The sequence below is a fragment of the Bos mutus genome, chromosome 4 (assembly GCF_027580195.1).
Source record: "Bos mutus isolate GX-2022 chromosome 4, NWIPB_WYAK_1.1, whole genome shotgun sequence".
NCBI lineage: Eukaryota > Metazoa > Chordata > Mammalia > Artiodactyla > Bovidae > Bos > Bos mutus.
This window is the reverse complement of record NC_091620.1, coordinates 6,378,950-6,404,757: the sequence shown is the minus strand read 5'-3', so window position 1 is coordinate 6,404,757 and position 25,808 is coordinate 6,378,950. Positions and strand designations below refer to the sequence as shown.

At 49.6% G+C, this 25,808-nt stretch overlaps 1 protein-coding gene across 1 annotated transcript in view; it reads right to left on the bottom strand.

The window, feature by feature from the left end:
* The window catches only part of DYNC2I1 (dynein 2 intermediate chain 1), a 48,994-nt gene extending 23,591 nt beyond the window's left edge, over window positions 1-25,403 (bottom strand). The window contains 13 exon segments of the mRNA XM_070369010.1: window positions 4,123-4,234; window positions 6,529-6,658; window positions 7,636-7,738; window positions 8,741-8,960; window positions 9,525-9,602; window positions 10,403-10,468; window positions 14,892-14,946; window positions 16,242-16,302; window positions 17,145-17,448; window positions 18,919-19,010; window positions 21,217-21,607; window positions 22,720-22,773; window positions 25,247-25,403. Of these exon segments, the coding sequence (XP_070225111.1) occupies window positions 4,123-4,234; window positions 6,529-6,658; window positions 7,636-7,738; window positions 8,741-8,960; window positions 9,525-9,602; window positions 10,403-10,468; window positions 14,892-14,946; window positions 16,242-16,302; window positions 17,145-17,448; window positions 18,919-19,010; window positions 21,217-21,607; window positions 22,720-22,773; window positions 25,247-25,261 (1,681 nt within the window). The 5' untranslated portion in view covers window positions 25,262-25,403.
* Window positions 25,404-25,808: the final 405 nt, after the last annotated feature.

The following is a 25,808-nucleotide window of genomic DNA, read 5'->3' as shown; positions in this document are numbered from 1 at the left end:
GGCAGTGGCACCCCACCCCAGTACTCTTGCCTGGAAAATCCCACGGACCGAGGAGCCTGGTAGGCTGCAGTCCATGGGGTCGCTGAGGGTCGGACACGACTGAGCGACTTCACTTTCACTTTTCACTTTCATGCATTGGAGAAGGAAATGGCAACCCACTCCAGTGTTCTTGCCTGGAGAATCCCAGGGACAAGGGAGCCTGGTGGGCTGCCGTCTATGGAATCGCAAAGAGTTGGACACGACTGAAGCAACTTAGCAGCAGCAGCAGCAGCATGGACACTTTATCTTTGACAAAGGAGGCAAGGATATACAATGGAGAAAAAACAATCTCTTTAACAAGTGGTGCTGGGAAAACTGGTCAACCACTTATAAAAGAATGAAACTAGAACACTTTCTAACACCATACACAAAAATAAACTCAAAATGGATTAAAGATCTAAACGTAAGAACACAAACTATAAAACCCCTAGAGGAAAACATAGGCAAAACCCTCTCCGACATACATCACAGAGAGATCCTCTATGACCCACCTCCCAGAGTAACGGAAATAAAAACAAAAATAAACAAATGGGACCTAATTAAAATTAAAAGCTTTTGCACAATGAAGAAAACTGTAAGCAAGGTGAAAAGACAGCCTTCAGAATGGGAGAAAATAATAGCAAATGAAGCAACTGACAAAGAATTAATCTCAAAAATATACAAGCAGCTCATGCAGCTCAACTGCAGAAAAATGAACGACCCAATCAAAAAATGGGCCAAAGAACTAAACAGACATTTCTCCAAAGAAGACATATAAATGGCTAACAAACACATGAAAAGATGCTCAACATCACTCATTATCAGAGAAATGCAAATCAAAACCACAATGAGGTAACCATCTCACACCAGTCAGAATGGCTACTATCAAAAAGTCTACAAACAATAAATGCTGGAGAGGGTGTGGAGAAAAGGGAGCCCTCTTACACTGTTGGTGGGAATGCAAACTAGTACAGCCACTATGGAGAACTGTGTGGAGATTCCTTTAAAAACTGGAAATAGAACTGCCTTATGACCCAGCAATCCCAATGCTGGGCATACACACCGAGGAAACAGAACTGAAAGAGACACGTGTACCCCAGTGTTCATCGCAGCTGTTTATAATAGCCAGGACATGGAAGCAACCTAGATGTCCATCAGCAGACGAATGGATAAGAAAGCTGTGGTATATATACACAATGGAATGTTACTCAGCTATTAAAAAGAATGCATTTGAATCAGTTCTAAGGAGGTGGATGAAACTGAAGCCTATTACACAGAGTGAAGTAAGTCAGAAAGAAAAACACCAATATAGTATATTAACGCATATATATGGAATTTAGAAAGATGGTGACGATGACCCTATATGCGAGACAGCAAGAGAGACACAGATGTATAGAACAGTCTTTTGGACTCTGTGGGAGAAGGCAAGGGTGGGATGATTTGAGAGAATAGCATGAAACATGTATATTATTATATGTGAAACAGATCGCCAGTCCAGGTTCAATGTATTAGACAGGGTGCTTAGGGCTGGTGCACTGGGATGATCCTGAGGGATGGGATGAGGAGGGTGGAGGGAGGGGGGTTCAAGATTGGGACACATGTATACACATGGATGATTCATGTCAATGTATGGAAAAACCACTACAATATTGTAAAGTAATTAGCCTCCAATTTAAAAAAAAAAATTTTAATAAAAAAATGATAAAACTTTTAAAATACTAAAAAAAATCTTGGCAACATCTCAAATAAAAACAATAAATCTTATGGTGTAAGAATATATATTAAAAAAGATAGATTCCTCTCAGCCTTCCACCTATTAACATATATAAACTTTCCTTATTATGTAGCCTGTTTTTAAATTACTAGTGTATTTTCCCTATGCAATAATTTTGTCATTTTCTACTTTTTTGACCAATAAACAGTTTTAAACCAAAATAAAAAAGAAATAGAGGAAAACAATAGAACGGGAAAGACCAGAGATCGCTTCAAGAAAATTGGAGATACTCAAGGGAACATTTCACGCAAGGACAGGCATGATAAAAAACAGAAACAGTAAGGACCTAACAGAAGCAGAAGACAATAAGAAGAGATGGAATGAATACACAGAAAAGCTATACAAAAAAGCTATTAATGACCAGAATAACCATGATGGTGTGATCACTCACCTAGAGCCAGACATCTGGGAGTGTGAAGTCAAGTGGGCTTTGGGAAGCATCACTACGAACAAAACTAGTGGAAGTAATAGAATTGCAGCTGAAATAAAATCGTAAAAGATGCTGCTGCTACAGTGCTACATTCAATATGCCAGCAAATCTGGAAAACTAAGCAGTGGCCACAGGACTGGAAAAGGTCAGTTTTCATTCCAATCCCTAAGAAAGGCAATGCAAGGAATGTTCAAACTGCTAGCAAGATTATGGTCAGAATCCTTCAAGCTAGGCTTCAGCAGTACGTGAACCGAGAACTTCCAGATGTACAAGCTGGATTTAGAAAAGGCAGAGGAACCAGAGATCATATTACAGACATTCACTGGATCAGAGAGAAAGCAAGGAAGTTCCAGAAAAACATGTTTCACTGACTACACTAAAGTCTTTGACTGTGTGGATCACAGCAAACTGTGGAAAATTCTTAAAGAGATGGGAATACCAGACCACTTTTCCTGTCTCCTGAGAAACCTGCATACAGGACAAAAAGCAACAGTTAGAACCGGACATGGAACAACAGCCTGGGTACAAACTGGAAAGGAGCACGTCAAGGCTGCATATTTTCACACTGCTTATTTAACTTACACACAGAGTACATCACGTGAAATGCCAGGCTGGATGAATCACAAACTGGAATAAAGATTGCTGGAGGAAATAACAATCTCAGATATGCAGATGATACCACTCTAATGGTAGAAAGTGAGGAGGAACAAAAGAGCCTCTTGATAAGTGTGAAAGAGGACAGTGAAAAAGCTGGCTTAAAACTCAATATTCAAAAAACTAAGATCATGACATCCAGGCAAATCACTTCGTGGCAAAGAGAAGGGGAACAGTGACAGATTTTATTTTTTGGGCTCCAAAATCACTGTGGATGGTGACTTTAGTCATGAAAATAAAAGACACTTGCTCCTTGGTAGGAAAGCTATGACAACCTAGATAGTGTATTAAAAAGCAAAGATATCACTTCGCTGACAAAGATCTGTATAGTCAAACCCATGGTTTTTCCAGTAGTCATGTATGGATGTGTAAGTTGGACCATAAAGAAGGCTAAGCACCAAAGAATTGAGGCTTTTGAACTGTGGTGTCGGAGAAGACTCTTGAGAGTCCCTTGGACTGCAAGGAGATCACACCAGTCCATCCTAAAGGAAATCAATCCTGAATATTCATTGGAAGGACTGATGCTGAAGCTGAAACTCCAATACTTTGGCCACCTGATGTGAAGAACTGACTCATTTGAAAAGACCCTGATGCTGACAAAGATTGAAGGTGGGAGAAGGGGACAACAGAGGATGAGATGGTTGGATGGCATCACCGACTCAACGGACATGGGTTTGAGCACACGCCAGGAGATAATGAAGGACAGGGAGGCCTGGCGTGCTGCAATCCACAGGGTCACAAAGAGCTGGACGTGACTGAGCAACTGAACAGCAATGTTTAGGTTTGTTACTTCTTAGGATCAGGCTTCCCTGAGGAACGGGAGTGACAGAGGTCATTCCTCAGAGCAAACAATCATCCAGTAAAGTAACATTTAGCACATAAGCAACTGATAAGAACCAGCGGGAGCAGAACTCGGCATCGTCCAGGGCCTTCCACCTGTCTCGATGAGACACACCTGGAGAACGTACTTAGAGCAGAAAATTCTCTAAGAGTGTGAACCGCTGAAGAGCACGGAGTCTCTGAACAGCACCTCTGCAGGTGTGTTTGGAGTTGGGCTCTTTCCTCTGTTCAGGAACGAGTGTCACGAGCCCCGATCAGGGCCCAGACCAGGCCTCCAGGCCGGGGTGGCATCTGCAAACTCACTGGTATTTCCGTAGTCAGCTCACACGCAAGCACACACGAGAGCGAGGAAAGAACAAGAGAGGGGACGAACACAGCCGCCAAGGCCGAGAGCAGAGGCCGTTACCCCCGGACACGGCGGTGCCTTCCCCCGGGTGCTGGGTCCACACTTCCCGCGTCTCTACTTCCTCGGTCTGGATGTCCCGGTCCACGCTGTCTTCATTACACTGAATGTAGGCCTGAGAAGGAAGGCAGGCTGAGTTAGCCATGGGTCTCCACCTCAGACCTGTTTCTCATCAGTGAAAAGAAAACAACTAAATTTTTAAAGTTAAGGATGACACTGTTCTTGCTTCCGTCAAAATTAAGTATCGTGGCATAAATAACAATCATGCAAAGACTACTTATGTCTTAAACGTTTGAAAAACATGGGCCTAAATTTCAAAAGTGTTCTCAAAAGTCACAGCAAACAGTTCAGCTACAGTTTGAAAATTCTATGACCTAGAGACTTCCCTCACAGTTCAGAGGTTCCTTCCAGTGCAAGGGACATGGGTTCCATCCCTGGTCAAGGAGCTACGATCCCACCTGCCTCAGGACAACCAAGCCTGCACACTGCATCTGCTGGGCCCAACTACTGAGCCCAGGCGCTCTGGAGCCCGTGCACCCCAACTAGAGAGGAGCCCACAGACCACAGCTAGGACCCGGTGCAGCCAAAAGCAAATAAATAAACAAAACCTTTACAAGTTTAAAAACTCTTATGACCCAGTCTGCCAATACCCTAGTCTCTAACAACACAGCAGCTCTGCAAAACCAGACACACATTTGTTTCAAAAAGGTACATGCTTCAGTTTTGATACTAACAGCTTTGCAAAATTGATGCTTTTGAACTGTGGTGTTGGAGAAGACTCTTGAGAGTCCCTTGGACAGCAAGGAGATCCTAAAGGAAATCAGTCCTGAATATTCACTGGAAGGACTGATGCTGAAGCTGAATCTCGAATACTTTGGCCACCTGATGTGAAGAACTGACTCATTGGAAAAGACCCTGATGCTGGGAAAGATTGAAGGCAGGAGGAGAAGGGGACAACAGAGGATGAGATGGTTGGATGGCATCACTGACTTGATGGACATGAGTTTGAGCAAACTTCAGGAGATGCTGAAAGACACGGAAGCCTGGGTGTGCTGCAATCCATGGGGTAACAAAGAGTCAGACATGACTGAGTGACTGAACAATAACAACAAAAAGGTTTGAGATGAGGAAAATAAGCAAAGAAGTTAAAGAGTCTACTCAAGGTCAGAGTGGGTCAGCTGCAAAGCCAGGGTTAATCTGTCAGCTTAAATGTCTGGCTGTGACCCTCTTCCTGTTAAAAGATTATTGACAGACACACCCAAGAGCATGTTGAGGGATGGCTCCACGGGGACAGGAGAGAAACACTGGAGGGACTGCTGACTTCAGGACCTCACCACCCTGGAAGGCCAGCCAGCTCACAGTCAGTGGCAGGAAGTGAGATGGGGAAGGGCAGAGTTGTGTGGGGCGGACTGAGCAACGCTGGGGTCAGAGGGCGTGCAGGGATGATCACCTAGTTCACCTGGAGGACAGGCGGTGAACACAGAGAGACAGGCAGACAGATAAGGGACGAGGTGTGGACAGCATAGGCCAGGTAACGGAGAAAGCCAGGCAGATGACCAAGGGGCCTGCAAGGGGGTCCATGGGGAGATGAGGGGGTCCGGGGATGGGTAGGGGGAAACTGGTCAGGTGAGGGGGTCCAGGGGCAGGTGATGGGGGAGACTGGTCAGGTGAGGGGGATCCAGGGGCAGGTGGGAGGGGGCCTGGTCACATGAGCGGGTCCAGGGGCAGGTGATGGGGGAGCCTGATAAGGTGAGGGGGATCCAGGGGCAGGTGGGGGGGCCTGGTCACATGAGCGGGTCCAGGGGCAGGTGATGGGGGAGCCTGGTCAGGTGGGGGGTCCAGGGGCAGGTGGGGGGAGCCTGGTCAGGTGAGAGGGTACACAGGCAGGTGATGGAGGAGCCTGATAAGGTGAGGGGGATGCAGGGGCAGGTGGGGGGAGCCTGGGCAGGTGGGGGGGTCCAGGAGCAGGTGGGGGGGTCCAAGGGCATTTACCAGAGGGCCTGGCCAGGGCTGCCTTTTCCCAAGTAAGGGCAAGTAGAATGGAACAGGCAGGAGGGACCCTGAGGCGAGTCCAGAAGCTTGGGACCTCAGGGAGAGGTGGGCAGGGGGGCACTCCAGCCCAAATCTTGGAGCCTCTGCACCTAGGGTCACACATACAAGATGCTGCAGCCCCGTGAGGACGGGAGCAGGTGACCCCAGGTGACACCCGGTGACTTTCAATAAAGCCGCCCTTCCCAGGCTGCCGTCAGAGCCTGCGAGTGAGCCACGTCCGCGGCCAGGTGCCCCCAGAGCACAGGCTCCAGGTGATGAGAGTGCCCTGGCCACCCCCACTCTGATATCGGGACCGCATGTGTCACACCTAGGTTGCCACCGCACTGGACGGGCCCCTGGCGGGCGCGCGGCACTGACCTGCTTGGTGTTCTTCTTCCCGAAGTTCCGGATGTACATGTCGTACTCGTTCACGGGCGGGAGGTCGAGGAGGGAGAAGGTGAAGGAGAAGTCCATGTCGATGAGCCGGAGCAACTTTGCGCTGCGCATCCTGGAGGGAAGAGCACAGACGTGAACTGGGGGCGGGGCGGGGGGGGTGGGGGGCAGGACAGAGGCCGGGGCCTGGGGGCAGCAGGCCATCCACATTCAGTCACCACACTTGGACCCCCTGTGGACACCGAGGCTGCAGGGCCAAACCCCCACCTCCCACTGCTGTCGGTCCCCCCCCACCCCGCTCCGGAGGTGCATCCAGCGGGGTGAGCCCCCACCAACCTCACCCTGGCTCCCTCTGCTACAGAGGGCAGGTACTCTTGGGGGAGGTGGGGTGGGGGAAGGCTGCTTCCTGCCAGCACAGCTCTCTGGCTGACCAGATACTCTCCTAAGTCCACTGCGTCCAGGACTCCGACATCTATCCCCAGACTGCACTGGGCTCGGTACCACAGACGTGGGCTGAGAGTCTGTCCTTCACTTTCACGAGCTTCTGGGTTCATAGCTGTCAAGCCCGGACTCTGACCCCGCTGACCCTGGCTCTTCACCCTCATCTCCACCCTTGCTGGGCTGACCCGGGCCTGCACAGGCGGCCTGCAGCCCACGGAGGACGCTGACACAGGGGCTCAGTGCCTGGGACACAGGACGGCTGGCCGACGTGAGGCTCCCTCGCTGAGACGAGGGGCGCCAGCTGCGAGAGCGCGGCCCACACGGCAGGAGGCAGGGGGCGCGGGCGGACCTGGCCCGCTGTCTGCTATAGCTCCCGCTGCCCGCCTCCAGCCTCCAGAGCGCCTGTGACACTGCCTGGCCGTGAAGGCGGGGCTCCCGGGGCCCCCAGAACTGACACAGATGCCGGGCCAAGCTCGCCTACGGCACTGCACTCCTGCACCAGGAGCACGAGCCGGGACCTGGGAACGCAGCACAAACACGACCACGGCCTGAGCACAGCACTGACAACAAAATAAACACTAATATTCACAGGGCCGTTGCAGTAAGTACAGAAACTCCTAATTCCTTCTGCAATTTTTCCAGTACACCTACTTTTGCTTAAGGGCCTGAGTCCGATTCTTTTGACGGTGTGAAGCTGTGGCAAAATCCACGAAAATTCCACACAGTGGGGTTTTGGAAAGGGAGCTGTTTGCATCTGCACGTAAAAAAAAAAAGAAAAGCTACTTTTGTGAAACTGAAATATTTCTTTCAAGCAAAAGAAATGAAGAGTAAACCAATTAGACACATATAAACCAATTATGTTCACTCAACTAATGACAAATGTCTTCTATGTGCACTTAGGAACCACTTCTGCTCATTTCACCTAAAACCTGCAACAAAGCAAAATTTCCTCCATCTGTGCCACACTACTTCCAGAAATACATAACACATATAAGCGCGGTCAGTCCTCCGCTCCCACCCCACGCTCTCCTGCCCGCTCCAAAACCCGTCTTCTCAGGTAAGGGAGTTGAGGTGTGAATACACAGAGCAGCTGGAAAACAGACAGAGGCTGGTGCATGCCGGACAAGCCACTCACTGCAGCAGAAGACAGAAGACGGGCAGACACGGGCGGGGCTTCGGCAGCTCACAGGGTGCAGGCTGGTCGGCCTGGTGGCGGCCGCGGCCGCCAGAAGACCCCACAGGACAGACCGCTCCACCCGCTCCCTCTGAGGGGTCCACCTCCGTGGCCTCGGCCGCAGGGCCCCCGCGCTTCGCATGCAGACAGACCCACGTATTTCTCTATGCACTTATTCTCACTCTGTCTTCTCATTCCCCTTGGACCCAGGCAAAGAGCGCACTGTGTCCTGTCAGAGGCCGTGAGAAGGTGCTGACCAAGCACCTCCTGTTTCTCCTGCTTCAGAACACCATCACTCGGGGCTGTCAGGAGCGTTCATGGAGAGCACTCTCCTGCCCTGACAAGTAACCTTCGCACACCCAGATGCCAAGAGCTTTGGAGCAAAACACATTCCCAGTTTCATAGAGAAAGTCGCCAAGGCTGCCCCACCACGTGGTGCCGGCCTCCTGACGATGCAGTCACTTTGTCTGAAGAAACGCAGCCGGGGCCTTGGACGCCGACTGAGCTCAGGGCACGGGGCTGGCCCGCCCGGCCACAGCGCCCTCCCCAAGGAGGGCCTCAACCCGCACTCCCGTCACGTACCCGGGCCCGGCCCCCCAGCGCACTCCGGGCAGCCGTGCTTCTCCAGCAGCTTCGAGGACAGCTCGCCGACCCGCTGGTTCTCCGCAAGGATGGCCTTCTGGATTTCCTGGATCTCCCTCCTCCTGGCCGGAGGCAGCTCCTCCGCCGCCTCTCCCTCTTTGGGCTCGTCCGCCCCGCAGTCGTCAGCCCCGTCAAAGACCTCGAAGTCGTCCTCATAGTCCTGCGCGCAGAGCAGACACGTTCGCAGGCAGAGCACGCACAGAGCAGACACGCGTGAGCGCGCACAGAGCTGGGAGCACGCAGCCAGCAGGATGCACAGACAGGGCCGCGTGTGCTTGGGCGCCCTGGAGCTCACAGGTTTCTGTGCAAACTGCTGTGCTTGCTCCTCCGCGTCCGCACACACCCTACAGAACTGTGCACTCTGAGAGCTCTGAGTGAACAATAAAGTGCAAACGTACCTGTGCCGAGAATGGGAGCGTGAGCACACGGAGACCTGTGTACCCATGTGTACTTCATTTAGACACACACACACATGCACGCACATAATGCACACACATGTGCGCACACACACGTTTGACTGCAGTGCACTATCAACAGGCTAAATTGAAAATTTTAATTCCACCATACTGGTCAGCAATGATAGACATATGGCAAACTTTTTATAGGTACCAGATCTAAATCAAGTAGATAAGGAGTACTGAGAGCAGTAAGAGGAGATGAAAAAACAATTGTTTCTGGTTTGAGAACAAACTATCTTTAAGATGAGAAAATTTTAAATACCTACTTCAAAATCATCTTCAAAAATGGCTGTATACTCATCCGTTCCAGCATTTTCTAAATCAAGGTCTTCCTTTTCAATTTCCTACGGGCAGAAATCAAACATATAATTAAAATATTCAATCTCAGGTTGATTCTTGCAAATAGGCTGGAAAATACATGTTTTCTGAGATTCACTTCAGGTTGTTAATTTAGAAATTCAAATGTTTATAAAATTAACATAACCTAATCGCAACTCTTAAAGAAATACCCTGACTTATAAGTATGACCAGAAAGAGAAAACAGTTAACAATCATATCCTTTTTGAGAAAACTATAAATTCTGATGGCCAAAGAAAAAAGTGGGTCTCTGGTTACTGAACAAATAAACCAGAGACCCAGCATCACAGGCTCACCACATCCCAACAATTTATTGCTCAGCAAACACACCATGAGCCCCCTAGCCACCCAGGGTGCCTGCCAGGGACAGGAGGGAGGAAGGGGACAGGAGAGTGTCTCTGGCTTGCTGGGCCTGAGCTCAGGGCCCCCCGCTCCGCCCCGGATTGGAAAGAACACCCCAGCACCACCAGCGGCTCCTGCAGGAGCTGGCTGCTCCTCCACCGCTGGCTCGGCATTTATTTCTGCAAACTTTCTGCTCCCTGGACCGTTCCTCACTGACAACACCCGAATCGTGTCTTTGTGAGGTCTCTGTTTACTTTCTTGCATTCTCCCCAAAGCTACTGACTTTCAAGGCAGAGAAACGGCAAGAAGGCTGGGGGCGCGTCCAGTCCGAGTTCCTGGGAGCGTACACGGAGGGTGCAGGGCAAACGCACGGCAGCCCCTGCGGCCCAGCGTCCTCAGGGCCCCAGGCAGACAGACAGCGCAGACGGACGCGTCCTCTCCTCACCATGGCCTCTTCATTTCCCTGCCTCTGCTCCAGCTTCCACATCGAGGGGCCCTCCTCGCGGCCATGCTGGGGGACAGAGCACAGCGGGTCAGCCGGAGGGCAGAGGCAAGGCCCACCCTCCTCCCGCGGGGACCAGGGGCTGGCGTGGAGTGGCACCGGCCGAGCAACGCCTCACAGGGAACTCTACCTCTCCGGGCCTCAGGGTCCTCCTCTGAGAAACGGAGAGACTGTGAACCTTCCTCCAGGTGCCGGTGAGGCGGGGCACCTGGCTGTCCCACTGGGGCCATGGCCCCAGGGAGGCACGGCTCTCAGACACCACCGATGCAAAGGCATGGGGACGGCATGGCGCCCCCAAGAGGAGGGGAACCCCTTTCCGCCTAAAAACTTAATCTGGCCAAGTGGGCTCTCCGTGTAAGTGCTGAGCAACCACACCAAGGTAACTCAGGGCTGATGCTATAAAACACGTGGCCAGTCATAAGCCAAACAGGCTGCCAGCTATCTTCAAGATCACTTCCGGGCTCTCTCAGGGGAAAAACACCTCTCATATTTTTCTCCCTTAGTGAAAAAAGAATGTAAAATGTCTAATTTTGTATATTGGCTACATGTTGAAAGACTATTTCAGAAATGTTGGATTATATGTTATTAAAATTAATTTTATGTTTCTTTTTCAAGGTGACCACCAAAAAAATTAAAATTACAAATGTGGCTCACATTGTAATTCTAGTGAACAGTGCTAACCCTTACCAAAAAAATTGAGAGACAGAAAGAAAGTATTAAAAACTGTATATTTTCATTCAATAATTCCAGTTTAAGAAACTTACTCATGAGCAGTAGGAGGGAGATCTGAATCATTACAGCTAGAGGGGTTTCCACAGAGTCAGGGCAAACAGCACATGCTGCAGGTGTGAGCAAGACACAAAAAAGCCGTCAACCACCCGCCCCCCAACACAGACGTCAGAAGAGCAGAGTGAAAGATTACACAGAAAAAAGACTACATGGGAAGAATCACCTATAAGGCTCACTTTTTACTAAGGAGTGGCTATACCTAGACAGGGAGGAATCCAACCACTGCCCAGACTGAACACAACATGCTCACATCAACCAGCACAGCCGCCCCACCTGACTTATCTGAAAACACTGTGCTCCTGGGTGTGTGCGTGGAATACAGACCCAGAAAAACACGGCATCAGATGCTAAAGACACGGCTCTCATAGTCCACTGTTTCAGATAACTATCAGAGAAAGAAAAAGATCCTTCTTCCCGGGAAACAAAAGAAAGTAGGTTAAACCATTAGGCCATTTAGCTATGACCTAAATCAAATCCTTTATAATTATACAAATTATAAAGGTGACAAATAGATTCAAGGGACTAGATCAGATCTGGTAAACAGAAAGACTGAAGAACTATGGACGGAGGTTCATAACATGGTACAGGAGGTGTGACCAAAACCATCCCAAAGAAACGCAAGAAGGCAAAGTGGTTGTCTGAGGAGGCCTTACAAATAGCTGAGAAAAGAAGAGAAGCAAAAGGCAAAGGAGAAAGGGAAAGATACACCCAACTGAATGCACAGCTCCAGAGAACAGCTAGGAGAGATAAGAAAGCCTTCTTAAGTGACCAATGCAAAGAAATAGAGGAAAACAAAAGAACGGGAAAGACTAGAGATCTCTTTAAGAAAATTGGAGATACCAAGGGAACATTTCAAGCAAAGATGGGCACAATAAAGGACAAAAACGGTGTGGATCTAACAGAAGCAAAAGATATTAAGAAGAGGTGGCAGGAATACACAGATCTATACAGAAAAGCTCTTCATGACCCAGATAACCACGATGGTGTGATCACTCACCTAGAGCCAGACATCCTGGAATGCAAAGTCAAGTGGGCCTGAGGAAGCATTACTATGAACAAGCTAGTGGAGGTGATGGAATTCCAGTTGAGCTCTTTCAAATCCTGAAAGATGACGCTGTGACAGTGCTGCACTCAATACGCCAGCAAATCTGGGAAACTCAGCAGGGGCCACAGGACTGGAAAAGGTCAGTTTTCATTCCAATCCCAAAGAAAGGCAATGCCAAAGAATGTTCAAATTACGGTACAATTGCACTCATTTCACATGCCGGCAAGATTATGCTCAAAATCCTTCAAGCTAAGCTTCAGCAGTATGTGAACCAAGAACTTCCAGATGTACAAGCTGGATTTAAAAAGGCAGAGGAACCAGAGATAAAATTGCCAACATATACTAGATCATAGAAAAAGTAAGGGAATTCCAAAAAAAGTCTACTTTTGCTTCATTGACTACACTAAAGCCTTTGTGTGGATCACAACAAACTGTGGAAAATTCTTAATGAGATAGCAATACCAGATCACATTACCTGCCTCCTGAGAAACTTGTACGCAGGACAAAAGGCTACAGTTAGAACTGGACATGGAACTGGTTCCAAATTGAGCAAGGAGTACATCAAGGCTAGGTACTGTCACCCAACTTATTTAACGTACATGCAGAGTACATCAGGTGAAATGCAGGGCTGCATGAAGCACAAGCTGGAATCAAGACTGCCAGGAGAAATATCAATAACCTCAGACATGTAGATGATACCACTTTAATGGCAGAGAGTGAAGAGGAACTAAAGCACCTCTTGATAAGTATGAAACATTTAAACATTCAAAAAATGAAGATAATGGCGTCCAGTTCCATCACTTCGCGGAAAGTGGAAGGGGGAAAAGTGGAAACAGTGTGGGATTTCATTTTCTTGGGCTCTGAGATCACTGCAGACAGTGACTGCAGCCACGAAATTAAAAGACGGTTGCTCCTTGGAAGAACAGCCGTGACAAACCTAGACAGTGTATTACAAAGCAGAGATATCACGCTGCTGACACAGGTCCGTCTAGTCAAGGCTATGGTTTTTCCAGTGGTCATGAATGGATGTGAGAGTTGGACTGTGAAGAAAGCTGAGCGCCGAAGAATTGATGCTTTTGAACTGTGGTGTTGGAGAAGACTCTTGAGAGTCCCTTGGATAGCAAACCAGTCCATCCCAAAGGAAATCAACCCTGATTACTGACTGTAAGGACTGGTGCTGAAACTGAAGCTCCAATACTGCGGCCACCTGATGCAGAGAGCCGACTCACTGGAAAAGACCCTGATGCTGGGAAAGATTGAAGGCAGGAGGAGAAGGGGACAACAGAGCATGAGATGGCTGGATGGCATCACTGACTCAACTGACATGAGTTTAAGCAAGCTCTGGGAGTTGGTGATGGGTCAGGGAGGCCAGGGGTGCTGCAGTGCACGGGGTCTCAAAGAGTCAGACACAACTTAACTACTGAACAACAACAACAGGAGCCAAAACCTGCTTGCCACATTACCGATAACAGAACAAAACCTAGGAAATGGGAGGATAACAATTTTAACACCACAGTATACAATTCTAAAGATATTACATAATCATTATGAAGGTTCTTCTGGTGATAATGATGAAGATGGCATAAAAATGAAGCCTAGGATTGTGGTGTCTGAATGATACCATATCACTGACCTGTGCTTCTCACGTGTACACACGCACGCATAACCCAGAACGTAAAACAACTATTACACTTTATGACTTGCGTGTGCTTCTCATGTACACATACACACATGTGTGCACACGCTTAATCCAGGATATGAAGTAACTGTGAAATGAGTGGAGCCATGAGGGCATCAGTGTTAATAACAAACGCCTGATAGACTTTGCCAGTCACCCAAGCCTGCGCTGCTTTGTGGAAAGATTTTCAACACTAATGCAACTTTTTTACTAAGTCGGTCACTCAGTCGGTAAAGACTCTGCCTGCAATGCAGGAGATCTGAGTTCGATCCCTGGGTTGGGTAGATCTCCTGGAGAAGGAAATGCCTACCCACTCCAGGACTCTTGCCTGGAGAATTCTATGAATGGGGGAGCCTCGTGGGCTGTAGTCCACGGGGTTGCAAAGAGTAGGACACAACTGAGTGACAGTTGTATGTACACACCCTCAGACTTCCTATTTCTTCTCGAGGCAACGTCACTAACGTCGATATTCCAGGAATTTCCCTTCTATCTAAATCGTCTAATCTGTTAGCAGGAAATGCTGTCAATCCTATTTGTGAAAATGGGAGCTGAAGTCCCAGTCTCTACTGACTTTTCTGTTTCTCCCTCTAATTCTGCCCGCCTCTACTTCTTGTATTCTGGATCTCTTCTGAGCAGCATGTTCATTTACACTTGTCATGTCTTCCTTGCAAGCGACCTGTCTTATTCCTGTGATGTGTTCTCGGGCCTCTGGTCCAGCCACCCAAGCTCTGGTACAACTGTTGTTTGGTGGCCACCGTGTCCATCTTTTCACTTTAATCCATTTGAGTCTTTTAATCTAAAATGTATCTCTTATGTGCCTCGTGGAATCACCACTCAAGTAAACCCATGAAAAAAGGCCTGCCAGGCTCTGCTCTCTGAGTCTCAGGACCGCACCACAGAATCCCCGGGAAGGGTCTCACCTTCCTTCTTGAGTCTCTGTCCTTCCCGTTAGTCCTCACTAAGTTCTCTGAATGCCTAGAAAGCAAATATGATCAAGGTCAAATTAATTTTAAACAAAGACTTGAAAATTAAAGCATTTTCGTCTCAGTGAAGGCTGCTGTCAGCTTTTGATATGATTAAGAATGGCTACAGGTTGGCATATTTGCAAAGCATGCTTTATTAGGACTATTATTAGAACTTTATTAGAACTAAGGCCTTTTTAAAACTATTTTTTAAACTATAGGTTAAACCTTTTTAAACTATTTTTACTGTCTCAGCAGTAGTACAGGATAGGAAATATCTTCAGTAGAGAGAAGAAATTGTGTTTTAACAAATTTGTGTTTAGGTATAAACCCATATCCTTTAAGAGTTCTAGAAAATTCCTATAATTTTATTAGAGAATCCATCTGAAATGTTTTAGGTTTAATATAATATTTATATTTCCAAAAGATTTATCTTGAACTATGTTCTATTTTTATAGAACATATTTTGTACGTTTACTTTGGACCTAAAATTAAGGTTTTCAAAATTACAACCTGATTCTCAATATTTGGAACTTAACATTCATACCAATTCAACCCAGTGTATGTTTAAAATCATACAGAACCAAGCAAAAGCTTCACTGCCTTTCTAGCAGATCTGCAATACAAAATCTAGGAATCTGCACCCCAGGCTTAAGCATAACCTTGTACAAACTTGTAAGATTTAGGGCAAGGTGTTTAACCTGAATCTCCCTAATCTGTGAAAAAGAATCACCAAATATCGCTGCTGTAAAGAATAAATTATAATCTGGAGCTCACATTCAAAAGGAGGATTTACAGGCAAACTATAACCTTAGCCTTCATAAAACCCACAAAATTGGCCTCATCCAAGCTTCACCAGTAAAGACAGGCTCTGAAAGGCCAGCCACCCCCAGGAAGGGCGGACGCAGCGGGTGCCTGACCTGCAGACACGGGGCAGGTGGTCTGCTGGGCACGTCTGTGCTCAGCGTCCAGGGGTCGTGAACCGAAGCCCAGAGCCACTGCAGGTGCCCTCCCCCGCAGAGTGGAGAGTCCCGGAGACCGGTGCCCGGGGAGGGCTGGCGTCCTGAGGCCACACCAGCAAGTGTGTACAAGGCCAAGCAGGACTTATAACCCATAACAAGCTCCCAGCCCCTGGAGGACCCCGAAGACACAACTTGGAGGGTTCGTGTCTGGAGAACCTGAAGTCTAGCTGTAGTGTGCTCTCATCTCCTGGCCGTAATCAGGCCCAAGAGGAAAAGTCCATTTTGACGCTTTCTGGGAGAACTCAGCTATAAACACAGCCATCGGCCGAAGGACACATTCACTCACCGGCTGCCCGTGCCATCTCTCCTCAGACTTGTTCCTCGATGTCTGTGCTCCCCATCCTGTCAGGAAGTCCCACACCCGTTAATGAGTACAGCATAACGAATTCACAATTACTAGGCTCTGAAAAAGGGGTCACGGGCTCAAAATCTAACAACCGCATCTGTGCTACAGGCACCTCTTAAAATGACTGTTTTTACCACCTGTCTTAGTAAATAAGGTGTCTGACGTAAGGGAGATGAATAAGGTACACTAAAAGGTGGTTATCCATCGTCTCAGTAATATTACCTAAGTAAAAGAAACTTATACTTACCAATTCTACATAATTTTCAGAAAATCTGACTAGATCCTTACACTGTTTAAAACGATAAAACTTTCAAACATATGGAATATGGCTGTTTCACAAATCTGCACACCTATGGAAAAAATTTAAACGCTCTTCTCTTAAATTAAGTGAATTTTAAAAACAGAATGTAAATCAACACATGAAGGCAGGCTGTTTAAAGGAGAGCCATCTGTTGAGTGGGCACTGCCCGGAAGCACGTGGGAAAGGAGGGGCAGTAGGCTGTTCCCTGAGGAGGGCCTGGGCCAGAGGGGCTCCACACCTGGGGGCCGGAGGGGAGGGGGAGTCAGGGGGAGAGAGCCAGAAAAAGCACAGAGCGGAAGGAAGCTTGGCGTGCAGGGCAATACACAGCAAGTAGCAAACGCCTAATAAAAGTTAGCATTATTCAGACACTGTCTCTGACCAATAAATTCTACCGACCTGTGTGTCCAATATTAGGTCACTTGTAAACAAATGAGGTTAGGACCATGACAGAATACCAGGCAGCTAGGGGAGGGGGGGGGGGGGGGGGAGGGGGGAGGGGAGGGGAGGGGAGGGGAGGGGAGGGGAGGGGGGGGGGGGGCTTCCCTCCCTCCTCCTGTGCTCCTCCCTGCGAGACCGCTCTTTCCTCTCCGCGTGGCCCCGCGGCCTCTCCTCGCCGGCGGGGAAGCCCTCTTTATGGCGCCTCTCTTTATGTCTCTCTTCCCCTTCCTTGTCGGAGAACGAACTGCCTTTTTCTTTTGAATTCTTCTCTCTCTTCTCCCTCGTGCTGCTCTTTTCCCGGTGCTTCTTTTCCCGGTCTGGTTCCTTCTGCTTCCTGTGTCGCCTTTCGCCCTCTTCTTTGTACAGCCAGTATTTGAGCGGGTTGTCCTTGCTGTCACCATACTGCAGCTGTGAATGTACCGGTGACAGACACGTAAGCGTGTGTAAGCGGCACGCGCCGTCACGTGTTCACACCCCACAGAGGTGGGAGGCGCAGGCCTCCGGCGCGGCCACCCTCCCAGATGCGCGTGACAGCCAAGGCAGGAGACGGCAGGGACGCCCCGCCAGCACGCACACTCACGCAGCCTGGCCCTCGGGGGGCCATCGCCCCCGTTCTTCCGCGGGGCGAACCCCCCTGACCCTGCTGCTGTCCCCTCCCCGGCTCCCCGCGTCCCGAGCACCCGGCCCGCCAGGCCCTCCGACAGCGCCGTGTGAGGCGTCCCGGGACAGCACACGGCGCCTCTCCTCCCAGCACGGGTCTGCCCCCACCCGCAGGGAGACCGCTCCTCACCCCTGGGTCCCTCAAGACCCCAGGGGTGCCCGGTGACCCCGGGGGCGGGCACCACAAGGCAGTGAGCGGCTGCAAACTAATATGGCGGATCGTGAGCGTTACCACGACGTCTTAATGGAACACAAACCATCCTTTCCCTTCACTCAGGGCCTCCTCCGTCTCTGCACCCTGAAGGTCCATCTCCACCACCCCTCTGGGGACAATCCCACTGCCCCATCCACTCTGCTCACAGCACTGACATATATAACTATCAGACAGTTCCTCTTCAAAAGCACCCAGACGAGTAGGCAGACATGCACAGGTAGTAACAAGTAAAAGGGCAACAGACCCTTGCACAGAATGTGTCTGAGTCGAATGAGCAGACATTACAAACTGGGATAATGCCCAGGTGCTGCTTAGGACGGGGGACTCACACCCGGACAATGGGAACAACTACACTGGGTGTGAAGTGAGCAGGTGAGGCGGCACAATGTAATGGAGCAAGTCCACTTTCAGAAACTGATCATTAGGAAACACTTAGGAGTAAACGCAAGAAGTCTACACCTCGGATGTCCTCACAATAAAAAGATTTAGAATCAAAGTAAATATCCAAGGAAGCAGATGTGTCAAGAAAACTATGACGTGTCCATATGACTGAATAATGTATCATGCAGCCATTAAAATACTACAGACAGGTGTGATAGCTTAGAAAAAATGCTCAAAATGTATTCAGTTTAAGCGGCTATAAAACAGCAAAGATTCAACTTAAAACGAACTTTCTGTGTACATATCCAAACACATACATATATATGAATATATGGACATAAACCTACAGGACATATATACTTAAACATTACCAATGATTATCTCTAGGTGGGCACCCACCTTTAATTTTCTTCTTATTATTTATTTGTATTTTGTAAATTTTCCAGAATAGTCAATATTGACTCTTGGAATTGGAGAAACACATTTGCCTAAAGGATCTCAGTGCCTGACAAGAGTCTCAAGTCTTGGACTCTGTTTTACGCCCGTCACCAGAAAAGCTCCCACAGTGCCCGCCTGGGCGTCCTGGGCCCTGCAGCCGAGGCCCAGGGCCGAGCCCTGCATACCTTTCTCTCTCGGTACCTTCTCTCCCGATCCTCATCTCCTCGTTCAGAGTCTTCATCTCTCTGCTCCCTCTCTTCAATTCTTGCTTTACTTCCTTCAAAAATAAAACATATTTTTAACATGCCCAAACTTTAACATCCTGCAGCAGTCTCTACAGTACATGTCACACAGTATCACATATGTAAACATGTTCTTTAATTAAGAAACATTCTCCAATCTCAAGAATGGAAAGTTCTAGAATCTAAACTTAAAATGGAATAAAGAAGGAGAAAACCTGGAAAGTGTGTCAGAGGAGCCCCAGACAGGCACCAGCCCAAACACAGGCCTTCAGAGCTCCAGTCGCTGGCAGAGACTCAGGGAAGCAAAGTCCAGTCCAGCTGGGCAGGCATTCCCTCCCCACGCTCAGCCACGGGGAAAAGCCGCCTCGGACAAACTGGGGGACTGCCCCCTCCTGCCCCCAGGCCACCTGGAGCCCTGCCACCGAGGGCACACGAGTGCAGGAGGCCCTGTGATGCAGGGGGCAAGGACGGCCCACTCCACTGGCTCCGGGCGGAGGCTCTACCCTGTGATCTCTCCCTGCCATGGGGACCCAATACAACCACCTCAATCACCGGTGACGCCCACAGCCCAGTCCAGGATCGAAAAACCAGACTTTTGCTTTTGAATCTGCACAATACTTATTAGCCTTAAAACTACCAAAGCCCACATTTTTAAAGGTGAGGACAAAACTCAACATACAGAGACCACTGAAAACAAAGTTCATTCACCACAAAAGTATTCACCAAACCTGACCACTTTCTAAAAGTCTTGGACAAATGAGAACAGGGGCTTCCCTGGTGGCTCAGATGGGAAAGAATCTGCCTGCAACATGGGAGACCTGGGTTTGATTCCTGGGCTGGGAAGATCCCCTAGAGTAGGGCATGGCAACCCACTGGAGTATTCTTGCCTGGAGAACTCCATGGACAGAGAAGCCTGGCAGGCCACAGTCCACGCGGTCACAGTCAGACACGACTGAGCGACTAAGCATGCTCATAAGAGATCAAAACACACAGTGGGTCCCCTGGTGCGGGCGACAGGAGTGCAGAGAAGGGCTAGGCTCTGAGAGAGAGTGGTGATCAGGGTGGTTCCCAGGGTTTGTGATGTAAGGAAGGAAGGGAGGGAGGGTCTGGGGACCCAAGGGAGACATGGAGGAGACAAGGGAAGGGGTAAGAAAATGGCCAGGGGGAGGAGGAAGGCCCATCAGAGTCAGGTTGCACAGACTCTGCACAGACTCCTGAACAACCAGAGCAACACTGCACTGAGAAAACAAGACCATGTAGCAACCAGAGCAACCGGAAAACAAAAAAGACTTCATTACTAAAAACATACCAAGAACATCAAAATGATAATCCTGAAAAGAGGCAATAGATGGTAAGGGAGTCATTGTTAAACTTGAGTAGAGATAGCCTACTTAACCTCACCCTGCCCAAACCTCGGGTCCTGGGGCCCAAGCCCCTACACAGGGCAACACATGACACCAGACCATGAACTGAGGTCCTGCTTCCATCACGATCACAGCCTGAGGACACTGGAGCCATGATACGCTCTTCTAACATATTCCTTTTTAGTTTATGTTGGCTAGTTTGAATTTTTATAGGAAGATACCATTTGTATAATAAAAAACAATGAAGATACTTAATTCCATTTGGGAAGAAAAAAGTACTTACCTCTACCTTTAGAATCTCTAGGAATTTGAAATATTTAAATATGGCTAAAATAAATCTGATACTTTTGAGGAATTCTTTTTATCAAAGAGCATTATTTTTTTATTTAAAACAGGGGCTGTGAATTATGGAGGGAATAAATCTAAAGTATATTTCAATAGTAAAACTCCAGCCAATAATTAAGCTGCTACTCTTTCTGTTCACTGCTGCTGCTGCTGCTGCTGCTAAGTTGCTTCAGTCGTGTCCGACTCTGTGCGACCCCATAGACGGCAGCCCACCAGGCTCCCCCGTCCCTGGGATTCTCCAGGCAAGAACACTGGAGTGGGTTGCCATTGCCTTCTCCAATGCGTGAAAGTGAAAAGGGAATGGGGAGTCGCTCAGTTGTGTTAGACTCTTCCCGACCCCATGGACTGCAGCCTACCAGGCTCCTCCGCCCTCGGGATTTTCCAGGCAAGAGGACTGGAGTGGATTGCCAAAAGAAAACAGTGCCAAGTGCGCACACAGGCGCACCGCAGGGGCTCTGACCCCACAGTCAGCCTTTAGAAAAACACACAGGAGAAGACCAGGGGGCGGGGTCGCCTCCAGGGACACACAGACCTGCCCGCCTGCGCTCCGGCCTGTCCTGGTCCCGGTTCCGGTCGCGGTCTCGGTCCCGGGCCAGCAGGTTGTGGTGCGCGGCCGCCTGCCTCAGCTCCTCGCGGCGCGCCCGGTGCTCCTGGTCCCTCTCGCGCTCCTTCCCCCGGCCGTGCGGCCTCTCCGCGTCCAGCTCCCGGCGCCTCTCCTTCCGCCGGTCCCGCTCCCTGTCCCCGCGGGGATGCTCCCGCGCGGCGTGGCCGTCCCGCTCGGCGGCCCGCTCTCTGTGCTTGGCCTCGCGATCGGGGTCCCTGGATCGGTGCTCTTTGCCGTCTGCCAGGTCCGCTTCCGACTCTCGCAGCGGTTTCCGGTCTCTGTGCTGCTTCTCCTCCTTGGGACCAGAGGACTGAGCCGCCTACACGAGGGAAGAAGAGCGGGGGTCTGCACCCCGGGGTCACACCCACCGAAGGGCCCTAGGCAGCACTGGCTTAAACGGTCGTGGCTCCCTGCACGCCTGCAGTCAGCTCTGCAGCCCCGTGACCTGCCAGGTGCTCACCTCCAGGAACATCAGAGGGTGCCGGCCAGTCAAACCTGCATGGCCCCGTGAATCCGAAAGAAAGGAAGGGAGCTTGAGGCCGTGCCCGAAAGCCTCAGGACACTGGCCGCTGGGGTCCCCCTCAGAGAACAAGGACCATCGCCATAAACTCTCAGGAGGTGTTTTGTGTGTGTGACCTCGGAGATCCAACCAGTCCATTCTAAAGGAGATCAGTCCTGGGAGTTCATTGGAAGGAATGATGCTAAAGCTGAAGCTCCAGCACTTTGGCCACCTCATGCAAAGAGTTGACTCACTGGAAAAGACTCTGATGCTGGGAGGGATTGGGGGCAGGAGGAGAAGGGGACGACAGAGGATAAGATGGCTGGATGGCATCACCGACCCGATGGACATGAATTTGGGTGAACTCTGGGAGTTGGTGATGGACAGGGAGGCCTGGAATGCTGCAATTCATGGGGTTGCAGAGAGTCGGACACAACTGAGCGATTGAACTGACTGACCTCGCAGCATCGAGATCTCAGTTTCCGACCAGCGATGGAACACATGCCCCCTGCAGTGGAAGCGTGGAGTCTTAACCGCTGGATCACCAGGAAGTCCCTTCTCAGGAGGTCTTGATTGCAACCCTTCAGCTCCTCACATATACATATACACACACACACCACACACACACACACACAGACCACACACACACACCACACACACACACACACACACAAGGCCCCAGTTATGAACCCCAACAGGAACCCCACTGGTGGGATGCTGGGCTGAAATAGGCCAGAAAACTGCAGCCAGGACGGTTCCTGAGCAACTAACCACGTGGCTTTATCTCTGCGTCAAAACGCCTCTGAAATGAGCCATATGTAAGCAAAGCCATGCAGAGCTGAGAACCAGGTAACACTATCCAAGATTACCATCCAGGGTCCACACAGACCCAACCTCAAAATTTTTTTCCCCAAATCTTTAAAATATACTACCCAAAGGTGTTTTCGGAGGTCATCTGCTTTCCAAGTATCATCTTTGGTTCTTCTCTAAAAAGAAAAGTATAGAGTTAGAATTTAATTTTAGAGTTTAAAACATCTAGTTTTTTATGCTCCAGTGAGCTGCTTTTTCATTAGACCATTTTAGTCAATGGCAATCCTTGGTATGCCAGACATTATTGTCTGTCTGTAAGAATAAAAGATATCATAAACAGATTTTTTTTAAGTTACCCATAAACAATCACAGGCTACCCTGTATTCCTGCTGCTCCGAGGCTCAGGCCCAGTGCAGACACCCAGCCCCACCTCCCCAGGCAGACCCACAGTGGGCCCCTCAGTGGGAGGTTTGCTGGGCAGATGCCTCTTCAGGTGCTGACAGCAACAAGTCCACAACACAGGGCCCAGCTGTGAGCCCTGGGTGACGACAGATACGAGTCAAGGATGGTTTCCTATAGAGAACAAGATAAACCTATACCAACTACATCATTTGCCTTTGAGAAACTCTGCCTTAAGAGCATAAATACAGGAGGACCTGGTGTGTTTCGAATTTAAAGCAAATGGAGTGCAAATAAAAAACAAAAACACATTCATGGACCAGCCACCAAAAATCATCCTGGTGATGTGTAAATGAAGAAAGCAGGGGGAAAATTCACAACAGCTCATAACACTCCAAGGAGAAATAAATAAAAAGCAACAAGGTCAAGAATCTGCCAGAGTACTAAGCAGAAAGGGCATCATTCTCTGCTCTCAGTGGAACACGCACTCTTTTCTGATAAATTGGTCGATTTTACAAAAGGAGTGCACAGTAAGACATGGTGAGGATGGTGAGCAACAGTTAGCATTGCTACAACCTGCAGCTGCTAAACTGTAAAACATTCTCTCTCAAGTTAACTGCTCTTAAGAGAGGCTTAACACATGATCGTTTCCAAACAAATGGCCCAAAGCCGACAGTGTGCTGCTGGTGGAGCAGGCAGTGGAGTCCAAGACCCCTACCCACGGAGGCATCCGCAGGAATGTGATCCAATGTGGGAAACCCACTGGATCAGGGCTCTTAATGGTTGTAATTATATTACGTACGCCAATAAAATTTAAAAAAAGAAAAAAAAGAACAAGGCAACAGATCAACAGGGACCCCAGGATTTTCTAGCTGCCTCTTACATTTTCACCAACAAAAACCTGGCTTCGGGCCTTACTTCATCCTGAAGCTTTTCTTCCTTTCCTTTTTAAATTTCTCCTTTAAATTCTTTAAACTGTAAAATGATACAGAGCTCCTCATGCCCATCACAACCCCAGGCATCACCCTACATAGGCTTGGCCACTGTGCTTCAGACCAGGAGCCCCTGCCTCCTGCCCTCTGCTCCGCCAGGGTCCCATCCTGTGAGGCAGATAAAGGCAAATAAATTAAAACTGAGGCTCCAGGTAGGGAGGCAGTGTTTTCCCCCTTGAGAGGAATAAATCGCAGCCTGAGGACAAAGGAAAACTCCAGAAGAGATGCCTAAACAGCAGAACCTCCAACCTCCTTATGCAAATGTAACTTATACAAACCAACCCGTGCTACTTACATATATTTAGGTATATACATGCCCACATGGCTCTTTGAGCAGCACGACTGCACTCTCTCCCTTGGTCCAAGCACACAACTTAGCTCTGCAGTGAACTCTGCGTGAACTCTGCTTATATGACAACTGACGACAAACAGATGTTATAATGAAGTGACCCCAGTTCAGGCAAACAAAAAGGGTGAGCACTGAGGATCCGGTCTCAGACACTACCCCACAGCACTGAGAAACTGAACTGTCTCACCACACCCAAGATCACCACCAGCGATCAGAACAGCACCTAGCAGCTGCAAGGACCCCAAGCAAGCCCTGATCTCCTCCCAGCTCCAGTGACAATTCTTGACAAACAACTCAAGCAGCTAAAAGTAACATTGTAAATTCTTGCCTTTATAAGCCTCCCCCATTGTGCAACCGGGGAACACAGTTCAAGAGTTTGCATCTGTATCTCCAAGCTGCAGTCGTAACATACGCCAAATAAACACCTTTTAACCTCAATCAAGTCTCCTTTTCTACAATTTTGGTTAACACAACTTTTAAAACTTCCTATAAACAAATCAGAGAAAACAAGTGACAGAATAACTTATTAAAATGTAAAGAACCGGTGCAGAAAACGACAGAAGTCAGGAAGTTGATGCTCTAACTCCTAATCGATATTACTAACACTATAAAAGTGAATGACAGAAGACAAAAAAAGGGAGGCAAATGCATGCAAAGTCAGTCCTCATCTTTTACGGGAATCCACAGACAAGCAGAACGAGACAGCTCAGTTACTGCGTTAGTTACTGAGCACTTTAACGTTTAGAACCTCATCCAGCCCTACTCGTACTGCCCCGATGTATCCGTTGGGAAGTAAGACACGTCGGTAGGTTTCCTAAGGTCCCACAGCGCGGCCCCGGGGCGCCTCCCGCCCCGAGGAGGAGGCGGCCCCGGCGAACACGGGCTTGCCCGCTTGGTGTCCGCACCCACCTTGCCGGGCTCCATCGCTGCGCGCAGGCCCCGGAGGCCGCGTTGCCCTCCGGCCGGTCAGGCCAGAGAAGAGACGCTCGGCCTCCCGCGCCCCCAACCGGCGTCCCGCCTCCTAGCAACCTGCAGGCGGAGTAGCCGAGCACCGAGCGACCGCCGGCCCGGCCTGCCCCTCGGCCGCCCCCAGCGCGCCTGCGCTTCTCCTCCTCCTAGCAACTGGTAGACGGCGCCGCGGCGCGGCCTCTCCTAACGCGCTTGCGCCACCCTTCCTCCTAGCAACCGACAGCCTGGGCAGTAGAGCACCGAGCGACCGCCGGCCCGGCGTGCCCCGCGGCCGCCCCAGCGCGCCTGCGCCCTCCTATCTCCTAGCAACCGATCGGCAGGCCCGAGAAGCCCAGAGCTACTGCTGGGCCGGGATTCCCGTGGGACCGAGGGGAAAAGGGTGCGGAGCAGGGCAGGGCGCGGCCGGAGCTCGGCCCGGCGGCTCTCTGGGCGGGGAAGCAGCCGGGCAGAACGGGAGCTGCTGCAGGGAAACGGGCAAACCGCCTTTTGAAGCGGAGCGGAA